General features: G+C 50.9%; 1 protein-coding gene across 1 annotated transcript in view; it reads left to right on the top strand.

Annotated features, from left to right (window-relative positions):
• The first annotated feature begins 11,030 nt into the window (after positions 1–11,030).
• NUP210 (nucleoporin 210) overlaps positions 11,031–14,762 on the top strand; it is a 103,944-nt gene continuing 100,212 nt past the window's right edge. The window contains exon 1 of the mRNA XM_004033649.5: positions 11,031–11,279. Coding sequence (XP_004033697.3) covers positions 11,113–11,279 — 167 coding nt within the window. The 5' untranslated portion in view covers positions 11,031–11,112. The remainder of the gene's footprint in view (positions 11,280–14,762) is intronic.

Here is a 14,762-nt window from a genome sequence, read left to right as displayed (position 1 = left end):
GGTTTCTCTCCTCTCCCCAACTAATTAAAATTTAAGCTCACGGCTGGGTGCCGTGGCTCATGCCTGTAATCCCAGCACTTTGGGAGGCCGAGGTGGATGGATCCCTGAGGTGAGGAGTTTGAGACCAGCCTGGCCAACATGGTGAAACCCCGTCTCTGCTAAAATACAAAAATTAGGCAGACGTGGTGGCGCACGCCTGTAATCCCAGTTACTCAGGAGGCTGAGGCAGGAGAATTGCTTCAACCCAGGAGGTGGAGGTTGCAGTGAGCTGAGATTTCACCACTACACTCCAGTCTGGGTGATAGAGTGAGATCCTGTCTCAAAAAAAAAAAAAAAAGTTAAGCTCATACAATTTCTAAAGAATGCAAAACCCCCAAACCTAAATTACTCAGCCAAGACAGGTTATGACTTAAAAGATATTACAGACCAGGTGCAGTGGCTCACGTCTGTAATCTCAGGACTTTGGGTGGCTGAAGCAGGTGGATCAGAGTTCGAGACTAGCCTAACCAACATGGTGAAACCCTGTCTCTACTAAAATACAAAAAATTAGCTGGGCATGTGGCAGATGCCTGTAGTCCCAGCTACTCAGGAGGCTGAGGCTGGAGAATCGCTTGAACCCAGGAGGCAGAGGTTGCAGTGAGCCGAAATGGCACCACTGCACTCCAGCCTGGGTGACACAGTGAGACTCTGTCTCAAAAAAAAAACAAAAACACATTACAGTTTAACACAGTCTAATGTGTAAGCATTGAGATATTGTCAACCATTTAGCTGAATTTCCCTGGCTAATCGCTCAAATGATTAACTTAAGCCTACTTAAGTAAGCCTACTTGAAGTAAGCCTGCTCCTCGAGCTGAGAGGAAGACTGGGGCATCTTACAGGAAGTCACCCTCCCTCTGACAAGACAGGAAGACACCTGCCCACTAAGAAGAAGTCTCAGGTGCAGGGCAAACAATCTGAAAGCTGCAAGATCAACAAAAGAAAAATTGTTGCTTCCTCCTGGGTGAATATAATGGAAAATTATGGAAACCCTAAATTCCCATTTGATCATTGTGTTGGCGAGGCTGTGGGTGAAATGAAAGTTTCCTAACATGTCTTTTGTTGTCTGGGCATGAATTTTTATTTATGTGTCATATACACTCTTGTACACATACTCATTCGGAATGAAAGGACTACACGCAGAAGAATGAAATGAGTAGAATATTCTGGTCTCAATCAGAATAAGTGATTATTTTTATTAGAAGAATCCTTTACTGTTAATAACTTTTTTTATATTAACTATATCATTTATTTATTTATTTATTTATTTATTTATTTATTTATTTAAAGATGGAGTCTTGCTCTGTCGCACAGCCTGGAGTTCAGTGGTACGAACTCGGCTCACTACAACCTCCACCTCCTGGGTTCAAGCGATCTCTTGCCTCAGCTTCCGGAGTAGCTGGGACTACAGGTGCCTGCCACCACAGCTGGCTAATTTTTGTATTTTTTTTTTTAATTTGTATTTTATTTTATTTTTTTATTTTATTTATTTTTTATTTTTTATTTTTTATTGATCATTCTTGGGTGTTTCTCGCAGAGGGGGACTTGGCAGGGTCACAGGACAACAGTGGAGGGAAGGTCAGCAGATAAACAAGTGAACAAAGTTCTCTGGTTTTCCTAGGCAGAGGACCCTGCGGCCTTCCGCAGTGTTTGTGTCCCTGGGTACTTGAGGTTAGGGAGTGGTGATGACTCTTAACGAGCATGCTGCCTTCAAGCATCTGTTTAACAAAGCACATCTTGCACCGCCCTTAATCCATTCAACCCTGAGTGGATACAGCACATGTTTCAGAGAGCACAGGGTTGGGGGTAAGGTCACAGATCAACAGGATCCCAAGGCAGAAGAATTTTTCTTAGTACAGAACAAAATGAAAAGTCTCCCATGTCTACCTCTTTCTACACAGACACGGCAACCATCCGATTTCTCAATCTTTTCCCCACCTTTCCCCCCTTTCTATTCCACAAAACCACCATTGTCATCATGGCCCATTCTCAATGAGCTGTTGGGTACACCTCCCAGACGGGGTGGTGGCCGGGCAGAGGGGCTCCTCACCTCCCAGTAGGGGTGGCCGGGCAGAGGCGCCCCTCACCTCCCGGACGGGGCGGCTGGCCGGGCGGGGGCTGACCCCCCCACCTCCCTCCCGGACGGGGCGGCTGGCTGGGCGGTGGGCTGACCCCCCCACCGCCCTCCCGGACGGGGCGGCTGGCCGGGCGGGGGGCTGACCCCCCCACCTCCCTCCCGGACGGGGTGGCTGGCTGGGCGGTGGGCTGACCCCCCCACCTCCCTCCCGGACGGGGCGGCTGGCCGGGCAGAGGGGCTCCTCACTTCCCAGTAGGGGCGGCCGGGCAGAGGCGCCTCTCACCTCCCGGACAGGGCGGCTGGCCAGGCGGGGGGCTAACCCCCCCACCTCCCTCCCAGACGGGGCGGCTGGCCGGGCGGGGGGCTGACCCCCCCACCTCCCTCCCGGATGGGGTGGCTGGCCGGGCAGAGGGGCTCCTCACTTCCCAGTAGGGGCGGCTGGGCAGAGGCGCCCCTCACATCCCGGACAGGGCGGCTGGCCGGCGGGGGGCTGATCCCCCCACCTCCCTCCCGGACGGGGCGGCTGCCAGGCGGAGACGCTCCTCACTTCCCAGACGGGGGTGGCTGCTGGGCGGAGGGGCTCCTCACTTCTCAGAAGGGGCGGCTGCCAGGCAGAGGGTCTCCTCACTTCTCAGACGGGGCGGCGGGGCAGAGACGCTCCTCACATCCCGGACGGGGCGGCAGGGCAGAGGTGCTCCCCTCATCTCAGACGATGGGCGGCCGGGCAGAGACGCTCCTCACTTCCCAGTTGTGATGGCGGCCGGGAAGAGGCGCTCCTCACTTCCTAGATGGGATGGTGGCCAGGCAGAGACGCTCCTCACTTTCCAGACTGGGCAGCCAGGCAGAGGGGCTCCTCACATCCCAGACGATGGGCGGCCAGGCGGAGACGCTCCTCACTTCCCAGACGGGGTGGCGGCCGGGCAGAGGCTGCAATCTCGGCACTTTGGGGGGCCAAGGCAGGCGGCTGGGAGGTGGTTGTAGCGAGCCGAGATCACGCCACTGCACTCCAGCATGGGCGCCATTGAGCACCGAGTTAACGAGACTCCGTCTGCAATCCCGGCACCTCGGGAGGCCGAGGCTGGCAGATCACTCACGGTTAGGAGCTGGAGACCAGCCCGGCCGACACAGCGAAACCCCGTCTCCACCAAAAAAATACGAAAACCAGTCAGGCGTGGTGGCGCGTGCCTGCAATCGCAGGCACTCGGCAGGCTGAGGCAGGAGAATCAGGCAGGGAGGTTGCAGTGAGCTGAGATGGCAACAGTACCGTCCAGCTTCGGCTCGGCATCAGAGGGAGACCGTGGAAAGAGAGGGAGAGGGAGACCGTGGGGAGAGGGAGAGGGAGAGGGAGAGGGAGAGGGAGAGGGAGAGGGAGAGCTAATTTTTGTATTTTTAGTAGAGACAGGGTTTCACCATGTTGGTCAGGATGGTCTTGAACTTCTGACCTCAGGTGATCTGCCCGCTTCGGCCTCCCAAAATGCTGGGATTACAGGCGTGAGCCACCGCACCCGGTCTTCCTTTTTAAGACTAAATATTAGTCCATTGAATGGATAGGTCACATTTTGTTTATTTATCCATCAATGGATGAATTGCATGGCTTTCACTTTTTGGCTATTGTGAATAATGCTGCTATGAACATGGGTATACGATTATAGGGCTTTCAGTTGTGTTGCTGATACCCAGAAGTGGGATTGCTGAATCATATGGTAATTCTACATTTAATTTTTTGAGGAAATATACTGTTTTTTATTGTAGCTGCATCCTTTTTTTTTTTTTTTTTTTTTTGAGATGGAGTTTCGCTCTTGTTGCCCAGGCTGGAGTGCAATGGCACGATCTCGGCTCACTGCAACCTCCACTCCCTCCTGAGCAGCTGAGTGATTCTCCTGCCTCAGTCTCCTGAGTAGCTGAGATTACAGGCATGCACCACTACACCCGGCTAATCGGCTAATTTTGTATTTTTAGTAGAGACGGGGGTTTCTCCATGTTGGTCAGGCTGGTCTCGAACTCCCGACCTCAGGTGAGCCACCCGCCTCGGCCTCCCAAAGTGCTGGGATTACAGGCAAGAGCCACCATGCCCAGCCTGTTTTTAGTCTTTATGTAGTTCAATTTATTTTTTTTAACTTTTGTTGCATTGTTGAATTTTAATAACATAAAAACTTTAAAATAAAACTTTTCTTTCTTTTTCTTTTTTTTTTTTTTTTTTTTTGAGACAGGGTCTCTGTTGCCCAGGCTGGAGTGCACTGGGGAGATCATAGCTCCCTGCAGCCTAGAACTCCTGAGGTCAAGTGATTCTCCCACCTCAGCCTCCTGAGCAGCTAGGACTACAGGTGTGTGCCACCATGCCCAGCTAAATGTTGAAGTTTTTTTGGTAGAGAGAGAGTCTCACTATGTTGTCCAGGCTATTCTCATCCTCCTGGCCTCAAGCAATCCTCCTGCCTTGGCCTCCAAAATCACTGGGATTACAAGCATGAGTCACTGCACCTGGCCTAAAATAAAACATTTTTTTTTTTTGAAATTGATCCTTTATTAGCAATGCATTCTACATGGATGTTAATTTACAGAACTCCTAGAACATCTGCCCCCCATATACATCAATTCAGCTCATGTGTTTGTTCCCAGAGTAAGCTTATAACTTTTTGGAATCCTTTGAGCTTGCTTCAGGGAGAGTTGTTTTCTCCAACCCTTATGGTACTATACATTGTTGTGTTTAAACTGTAGATTTCAGATAACCAGTGATGGCATAGTGATTATAAAGACGAATTTGAGTTACTGCTATTCAGCTATTCCATGCTGAATGTAACTAAAAATACATTAATATAATTTTAAAAATATTAAGCCACTAGCTTTTCCTTTTTTGGTTGTAGTATTTTATTTTTATTTAAAAATGTTGCTGGCTTGCTTATCTATAGAAAGCTTAATAAAATGTTATTTTTTCCTAGAAATTATTATATTTCATTTCATGTTTATTACTGAAAATAATTTTGTCTTATAAAGGAGGAGTGGTTCAAAAACTATCCTCCCTAGGGGGTCCAATTTGCTAGGTATGCTAAGGAGGTCTGAACTACCCAGGTGGGGCCAGGCCAGAGGAGTGAGTCTGGGAGGCAAAGGTCAGAGAGGATGCCTCAGAGGGCCTGGGGACCACAAGCAGGAGTTTGAATTCTCTGTCAAGGCCACCTGGGAGGCTGTGGAGGGCTGGCCCCCTGAGGGGTATGCCATGATCTGTGTTGACCACTCTGGCACCAAGGGGAGCTCAGAAGCAAGAAGAATGTATTAGGCTCACCAGAGAAACAGAATAAGAGTGTGGGTGTGTGGGTATGGGTGTGTGTGTATGTGTGCGGCAGGGAGGGGGGGTTGCAGAGATGGATAGATTATGAGAATTGATTCACATAATTATGAAGGCTAAGAAGTCCCAGAGCCTTCTGTCTACAAGGTGGAGGCCCAAGGAAGCTGGTGATATAATTTGGTCCAAGCCTGAAGGCTTTAGAGCCTCTCAGTCCAAAGACCTGAGAGCCCGGGGTCGGGGTGGGGGGTGCTGTTGTAAGTTCCATAGTCCAAAGCCCTGAGAATCAGGAGCTCCAATATCTAATGGCAGGAGAAGACAGATGTCCCAGCCCAAGTGGACAGTGAATTTGCCTTTCCTACACCTTTGTGTTCTAGTCGGGCCCTTGAGGGATTAGAAGTGTCCACTCACATGGGTGAGGGCAGATCTTTACTCAGTCTGATTCAAATGCTAATCTCATCCAGAAACACCCTCACAGACACACCCAGAAACCATGTGTTGCCAGCTATCTGGGCATCCCTTAGCCCAGTCAAGTTCACACACAAATTAACCATCACGAAAAGGGATCATGCTGTTGGTAGTTCTAGAAAGCAAGGAGTAGAGAGCCTGTACTCTTCCAGAGTTGGTGGCCTGGTGATGTCTGAGGACTCCCTTGTGTATCCAGCTAGGTTTGCTGGAATCAGATTGAGGTGGCTGGGATAACACACGTGTGCCTGGACTTCCAAGGAAGGCTGAAGGTGTGACAAGCTGGCTGCCATCACTTATTCTGCAGCCATCATCCTCTAGTGATGCCTGTGGGGAAGGACCCAGGGGCCCACAGGAAGCAAACAATTGCCAATCCTGGCAGAGGCTGAAGGTGGCAAGTGTGAGGAACACATTCTGAGGAAGAGTAAACGCAACCAGAAAATGGGCCCCATGAGCAGGAGGCATGTCTGGGCATTGACTTGAGCAGCAATTTCTGTATTTAAGTGTTGCCATTCTCTTAAGTATGATGGGGTTTTGGAAAGCACTTTGCAAAGGTGGAAGCCATTCCAGTGCTCCTGGTATTTTACTTCTTTTTTGTTTTGCCCAAAGCCAAGGTTTCCAGCTCAGAGGTGGTGCTGAAGGTCCACAGTGGGTGTCCCTTTCCTCCATTTCCAGAGTCCATGACCAAAGCCTGGGGGCAGACTTGTGAGAGGCGGAAACCCCCATTGCTGCTGCAGTAGGGCCCAGGTGAGGGGGGACTCAGCTTGGGGGTGTCTGAAAACACAAATGTCTACTCCAGAGGTAAAAGGGCAACATTTAAATGCAGGGAGAAAAAGAGAGATGGGGAAGGAAGCCTATAGATTGAAAGAGACTTAAAAGACATTTCAATCAATTGCAATGTGTGAACTTTACTTATATCCCGATTCTGAAAGTATAAACTGTAAAAAGGTATTATGAATGTATGAGACAGTTGGAAATTTGAACTCTAATAATATTTTATGACCATACGATTACTGTTAACTTTTTAATGTGTGATAATAGTATTGTGGTTATATCTATAAAAGGGTCCTTATCTCTTAGCGATACAAACTGAAATACAGACGAAATGACAGGATATCTTGGATTTGTTTCAAAATGAGATAGGGTGGGGCCTGTGGTGACTGCAGAGGCAGCAGAATTGGCTGTGGATTGTGGCCACAGAACTGGACAGTCATGGGGCTTCATTATACCACTGTCTACTCTATGACTCTTTAAGTTTCCCCGCTGCAGAATGATTCTTTAAAATTACTGTTTGGGCTGGGCACAGTGGCTCATGGCTGTAATCCCAGCACTTTGGGAGGCCAAGGGGCACAGATCCTTTGAGTCCAGGAGTTCGAGACCAGCCAGGGCAACATGGCGAAACCCTGTCTCTACAAACAAAACAAAACAAAAAGCAAAAATTAGCTGGATGTGGTGGCACACACCTATAATCCCAGTTACTCAGGAGATTGAGATGGGAGGATGGCTGGAGCCCAGGAGGTAGAAGCTGTAGTGAGCTGAGATTGCGCCACTGCACTCCAGCCTGGGTGATAGAGTGAGAGACCCTGTCTCAAAAATAAATAAATAAATGAAATACAAATAAAAATTACTGTTGTCACAAAAAGATGGTGGGTAGGCTCTAAAAGGACAACGTCCCCCTAGGAAAAAGTTAATTGCCTTGAAAAATCTCTCCATACTTGTATGCTCAAGGAGAAAGGTCAAGATTAGTGTGGTTTGTCCTTCACACTGTCTTGTGTTTGGTTATCTTCCCACTGAAGGCCCTGAGAGCAGGCCTTGGGCTCTCAGCCTTTAGCAAGAAATAGTATGCTGCGGTAATTTGAAGGCATTCTTTTGTTTCGCTGTATTTATTTTATGGCTACTTCTATTATATTTTGCAAACTGATAATAGCTTTTTATTAACAGAAGAGACAAAGTTTGCTTCTTAAGTAAATACATGTAAACACTTTGATTTAAAGACAGGAAATAACAGCACAAGTGGCACTCAGATAGAAATTATTTTTAAAAATGTTTTAGGGTGGTAGAAAGTAACAGAAGTTTGGGAGACCCTGATGTGGGTCAGGAGACATTTTCCTATCTGGTTTTAGTTATCAGGTGGGTAACCGGCTCGCTCAAATCTGTGGTCTCTTCCAGCCCAGAGGGTCTCTGTGCCAGGACAGAAGGCTGTGCTCAGGCCATTGTCCATGGCTGGCTCCCTGCATCTCAGATAAACACTGACACCCAAAGAAGGGGCCCAATGCCAGGGAGTGGAAACAGCCCACAGAGAAGGTGGGGGTGGCCCCTACACATGGACCCCTGGCTTGGCCCCAAATACCATCCCATACCAGGTTTGTAGGCAAGTGAAATGGGGTCTGGGGGCAAGTTTAAGGACAACGTAAAGGGATAAAATCTCAGATGGAAAATGTTTTACCCATCATTTTGTTGCCTTTTTTTTTTTTTTTTTGAGATGGAGTTTCTTGTTGCACATGCTGTAGTGCAGTGGCTTGATCTCAGCTCACTGCAACCTCCACCTCCCAGGTTCAAGTGATTCTCCTGCCTCAGCCTCCCCAGTAGCTGGGATTACAGATGCATGCCACCATGTCTGGCGACTTTTTGTATTTTTAGTAGAGATGGGGTTTTGCCATGTTGGCCAGGCTGGTCTCGAGCTCCTGACCTCAGGTGATCTGCCCACCTTGGCCTCCCAAAGTGCTGGGATTACAGGCGACAGCCACCGCACCCGGCCCATTTTGTTGTCTTCCATGGATTGTTTTCTGCTGGGAAAATTTCCTGATTGCCTTAAATCACCTGAAACATAGTTGTTTAGCAAGCTGTGTCCACTCAGATGTGTTTTGCTGGGCCTGTTTGTATGATTCTTCTTTTGTCTCTGTAATTAAACTTTTTTTTGAGATAATTGTAGATTACATGCAGTTGTAACAAATAACAAGAGAGATGCTATAATATGTGCCCTTTACCCCGTTTCCACTAGTAGACATCTTGCAAAACTATGGGATAATATCACAACCAGGAAATGGACATTGATACAGTCAAGCCACCAAGCACTTCCATCCCAGGGACTCCTCATGTTGACCTTTTATAGCCACATCACTTCCTACGCCATGCCGCCCCTGACCCCACAATCACTCACCTGCTCTATACTTCTATAATTTTGCCATCTCAAGAATCTTGTATAAAAGCAAGTTTACAGTATGTAACCTTTTGTGCTTTTGTAGTGTTTGTTTTCCAGTCAGTATAATTCCCTGGGGCTTCATCCAAGATGGATGTATTAGCAGTTCATTTCTTTTTTTGCTGAATAATATTCCATGGCATAGATGTGCCACAGTATTTAATCATCACCCATGAAGGACCTCTGTGCTGTTTCCAGTTTGGGCCTATTTGATAAAGCTGCTATGAATGTTTTATGTACAGGTGTTTGTGGGAACATCACTTTTCATTTCTTTAGGATATATGTCCAAGAGTGAGATTTACCTGCCTGGCAAGACATATGTATATGTGTGTATATGTGCCATATTTCATATATACATATGTGTGTGCATGTATGTGTATGTGTGTGCATGTGTGCCATATTTTTTATATATATATGCTTGTTTATGCATAAAATTTCTCTGGATGTATACTCAAGTGGGAAACACTCATTGCCTGTAGGGAAGGGTATTGGGTGATGGGGAGGGAGAGGAATCACTTCCACTTGGAACCCTTTTGAGCCTAAGTTCCAACCATCTGTCTGGATTACCTGTTGGAAAACAAATCAATCTTGTGCAACCCAGAAGACACCCACAGACTTCCTCACAAATACCCACTCTGAGGCTGCCTTTTCCGCACAAGTCTGTTTTTTGTTTCTTCAAAGGGAGCCCGTTGGAATTCCCCTCCCAGAGCACCTGGTTCCACACAGGGCCGACCCTCACCCCCTTAGTTCTCGTATCTCCAGAGATTTCCCCCAACACACACATTCCCTGGTCTAGGACCCTCAGGCTTTGAGGGTGACCCCAAACACCCCGCATCACCATCCAAAAGCCCCATGATCCCTGAGGGGCAGGCTCAGCCTACGCGGGCCTCGCTGAAGCCCAGTGCGGTGTCTATGCCCAACCCAGGGGCTGCCGCCTCCAAAAAGCCTTCGTAGCCTTACTGACATTTATCCTCTCCTTCCTGGTCACCCAGTGGCATCGTTGTGTGTCTTCCTGGTTACAGTCAGCATCCACTTCCTGCACTCCTCAGACAGCCGGCCAGTGCACCCTCACCCCACCCTTTCCTGACCTGCCGCTAGGCTGGGCCTTCTCTGCAAGGCTAGATTCATATTTTAGCGGCACCAAGCAGTCAGGTGCCTGCTGACGCATGCCTTCATGCAATTCGCGACAGACAGCTAAAAGCCACAGAGCACAGCGCGGAATCTAAGGCCTTCCATTGGTGTGCAGGTGGATTCCGCAGTGCTAAACTTTCTTTTGTGGGTGTGGGGGCCGTGGAGGGGGTTGTGCTCTGGCAGCGTTGGCGCCCTAAATGACCTATAGGTAACCTCTAATGGCTTCCGCAGGGGTGCAGTGCGGAGGACAAGAACTTGGGGCTGTCTGGCTGAGTGATCTGGGGGCCATTCAACCGGTTTTTTCCTGGAGAAATGGGAATCTTAAGGCCTCTCTGGAAAGGGTGTGAGGGGGTCGAGGGGGAGCGGGTCCCGGGCCTTCAGCGCTTCAGCAGGTGGCTTCCCTTTGCGAGCCCGGGGGTCCCTCTTCTGGGAAGCATGGGCTGGGACAAGGCAGGCGCCGGTTTTCTGCATCCCAAATGTCCTGGGGCATGTGTCCCTTCCTTGCTGACCGTGGGTCCGGGCCTGAGCGCAAGGTCCAGAGCCGGCGGCTTGGCTCCACCGCCAGGGGCAAAGACCAGGGCGGGATGCGTGCTGCGGGGCGCCCGGGGGCTCCCCCTTGGGACTTCTAGGGTCCAGGGGTCCCCGCGGGCGCGCCCCAAGCCTTCTCCCTCAGCTCCGGGGGCCCGGGCGCGCGCCCATCCCCCAGCCCCGCGTCCCTGCGCGAGGGCCGGGCTGGAGGTGGGGTCGCCGCGAGCTCGGCCCCCAGAGTTCCCGCGCTCAGGCCCAGGAAACGGCCGCCACGGCGGCCCTCGCCCCGCCCCCGCGCTCATCACCTGCTGGCCTGGCGCGCGCGCGGGCGGGAGCGGAGGGCAACGGGGCGGCGCGGGCGGCCGGGCGCAGGGTCGCGGGAGGTGACGCGCGGCGAGGATGGCGGCGCGGGGCCGGGGGCTGCTGCTGCTGACGCTGTCGGTGCTGTTGGCGGCGGGCCCCTCCGCCGCTGCGGCCAAGCTCAACATCCCCAAAGTGCTGCTGCCTTTCACGCGGGCCACGCGCGTTAACTTCACGCTGGAGGCCTCGGAGGGCTGCTACCGCTGGTGAGGCGCGCGGCCGGGCCGGGCGGGCGCCGTGGGCCGGGCTGGGCGGGCGCCGTGGGCCGGGCTGGGCCTTCGCGCTGAGAGGCTGGGCGGGCGCCGGGAGGCCGGCAGAGCCGGCAGGTGCGCGGCGCGCTCTCGCTGGGCGCTAGGCTGCAGCACTCGGAGCGGCGGGTGCGCGCGGGTCGGCACCACTGCTTATGTCATGGCGCCGTCCGGGCCTCCGCGCCGCTGAGGCGCGAGCAGAGCGGGCGCAGCCTGGCGGCCGTGACCCGCGTGTTCTGGGTTGTGCGGGAGGAAGGGTGGCCTGGGGAGCGGCGTCTGGGACCGCAGGGCCCGAGCCGGCCTGACCCGGGAGGGGGCGCCGGGGCAGCTGGGCCGCACTTCCCTTGCGTCTGGGACCCCAGCTCGGGTTTGTCTGTGACCGCCCTCGCCCTGGCGTGGGAAGTGAGTCTGTGAGACGAAGCGCAGCGCCTAGCGTCGCGGGGAGGAACGGAGACCCTGGAGGAAAGGAGTTTTGGAGGGAAGCCCAGGGGCCGCTTTACAGAGGCGAAGTGAGACGAGGCAGGCCGGCGCTTCCCCTCAGGTTGCCTCGGCGCGGGTCCATCATGATGCTCAGGGCATTTCCATCACCCTCCCTCTCGGGTTGGGAGTTCTCCAAGGGGTCGGATGCGGAGTGTGACCCTGTGGAACCACAGGGACCCATGAAACCAGAGACCGACACTGACAGGGCGGTGCAGTCCAGCCCTTCCATTTTGCAGACCAGGGGAAATGGAGCTCCTGCCCCTGGCAAGGCTGCGTGGGCACGACTGAGCGTCCTCAGCTTCCCAGCCCAGCCCTCCTAGGGGTGAAAAGATGGGCTTCCGCCCTCCCCACCCCCAGGATGCTCAGTAGTTGCTCCCTTTATTTCTGTTTCAAGACTGGGTCAAGGTCGAGGCAGAACGGGGTGTGACCACGTGACAGCCATGTGTGTAAGCCTGGACATGTGTGTGTTAAGCCTGTTTGAGTATTAGTCTGTGCGTGTATGTAAGTGTGATGCCCGAAGCTCAGACCAGCCAGCTTTCTCTGTTGCTTGCACTATTTGCCCTATTTCTTTTTTCTTTTTCTTTTTTTTTTTTGAGACGGAGTTTTGCTTTGTCGTCCATGCTGACTTGCAGGTGCGATTTCGGCTCACTGCAACCCCCGCCTCCCGGGTTCAAGCGATTCTCCCGCCTCAGCCTCCCGAGTAGCTGGGATTACAGGTGCAGGCCACCTGGCTAATTTTGTTTGTTTTTAGAGTGCACTCCAGCCCTTGTTGCCCAGGCTGGAGTGCAATGGCGCGATCTCGGCTCACTGCAACTTCCGCCTCCCCGGTTCAAGCGATTCTCCTGCCTCAGCCTCCCGAGTAGCTGGGATTACAGGCGCCCGCCACAACACCCAGCTAGTTTTTTGCATTTTAGTAGAGACGGGGTTCCACTATGTTGGCCAGGCTGGTCTCAAACTCTGGATTCACTGTGTTGGCCAGGCTGTTCTTGAACTCCTGACCTCAGGCGATCCACCTGCCTCAGCTTCCCAAAATGCTGAGATTACAGGCGTGAGCCACCATGCCTGGCTTGTCTGGCCAATTTTTGTATTTTTAGTAAAGATGGGGTTTCACTGTGTTGGTCAGGCTGGTCTCGAACTCCTGACCTCAAGTGATCCCGCCGCCTCTGCCTTCCAAAGTGCTGGGATTACAGGCGTGAGCCACCGCATCCGGCCTGCCCTATTTCTTTTTTGAAGGTCTCCTTCCTGAAATCAAGACGTACTAGGTCAGCCCATTGCATTTTGGTTTTAGTGCTTTATGCACCTGGAGGCTCCTATTTCTGGCCTGATGTCAGAGGCTGAACTTGGGCATTAGGTTTTCTGTATCCCAATCTAAGGCCTTGTCTTGTGTGGGAAAATCAGCTGTTAGTCAATACTGTGGCGGGGATACATGCTCATTCTCTTGTTGAAGCTGTCTGTCCTCTCAGTATGTGGGCAAGAAAGAGGAAACTGGTTATTAAAAACAGCTGGCTTCAAGTGAATCCCTTTGGATATATTTGTGTGTTACTTTCTCTGAGATTCTATAGCTGTACTTTTTTCTTTTTCTAAACTAACAACACTTTTTCCCCCCAGCATCATTTTCTTTTCTGAGAGGAGCTGAAGGGTGTTGGTGGATTTTAATTTACTTGGTAGGAAAAAGGGAAAAAACATTCTTAATCTCTGATGCATCAGAGAAGTGCTAAGTACCTTATAACATGTTTGACGTTGATCTGTAGTTTGTATTGCAGATGTGTGACTGCAGATGTGTGACTGCTATTCAGATTGTCTTCTCAGAGGTGTTTGGTAATTGTGATTCCCCCTTAACTTGACAGGAAGACATTCTGTCAATCAAGCATTGAGAATATTTTCTTTATTTTTAGTATTGCTGTTTCTAGTGTAGTCATCTATTGCTGCAGTTTTGAAGAATCTCCTCTGGAGATTTTCAGAGCTGGCCTATAGACATATATCCACAGACCTCTAAACCTGGGAGGAACATTGCCTCTTCATCCAGAAAGTTCATTGTTAAGTCTCTCAGACGAAAAAGAAAATGAGAATTCTGCCAGACCCTGTGGGAACATTTGCACATCCTTTGAATTTGCAGCTGAGGTCCAAGTTTACAGAAATCACTGTGTGTGCCTGAGCCAACAGCTTCATGTTTACTTTTCCTATTTTTTTATTTTATAGCATCAAAATTGGACAGTTTTGGGGCCAGGGGAACCTTAGAGGTCACCTAGTTTAAACAGCCTGTGTTTCATATAGGAAAACCTGAGCTCCAGAAGGGGAAGTGATCTCTGGGAAGTCTTGTAGCGATGGACACTGAGTTGGAGCAGGAGCTGCTGGGACTCCTCCCTGTCCCACGCCATTAGACCTGGGGACTGGCAGCCTCTGGCTAATTTGCCAGGCTCTAATTCGCTCCAACTGCAGCCAGCCAGCACTGGTTTTGTGACAAGTTCCTGATTCCTTCTAGATATTTTGCATTATTGAAAGTGTTCCATAAAGTATATTTCATTTGCTCCTTTTAAAGGTATATACAAAACGACCTCATATCAAAAACTGGGAGAACAGTTGAAAAAGAAATCATGCCATAATCTTCCAGCTGTAATACAATCACAGGCAGCATTTTGGTTTCTTTTCGGTCACTTATGTTTCCCCTCCTAGCTCCTTTCTTACATTGCCTTGAACCTGGTTATTTGGGCACCTCGGGAACCTCCTCCCCTGCCAACACTGGCTAGCACTGAAGCCCAAGCACTGCTCTGTTGCTTCTTCCTGAGGGCTCCGTGTCTGAGCACCTTTCTGCTGGGTTGAAGTTGCCTCCTCATTGATTCTTTCCCTGCCATGGAGTCCCAGGGTATTCTGGGTGCTCCAGCAGGGGGGCGCTGTCTTGGAGAAAGTGAGTGGCTCAGATTGGTTTCCCAGGGGTGGAGCCTGAAGCAGGATTCTGCTGCC

This window comes from Gorilla gorilla, chromosome 2 (assembly GCF_029281585.2).
Source record: "Gorilla gorilla gorilla isolate KB3781 chromosome 2, NHGRI_mGorGor1-v2.1_pri, whole genome shotgun sequence".
Taxonomy (NCBI): domain Eukaryota; kingdom Metazoa; phylum Chordata; class Mammalia; order Primates; family Hominidae; genus Gorilla; species Gorilla gorilla.
Note: the sequence above shows the minus strand (reverse complement) of the source record. Positions and strands in the feature narration are given on the sequence as shown.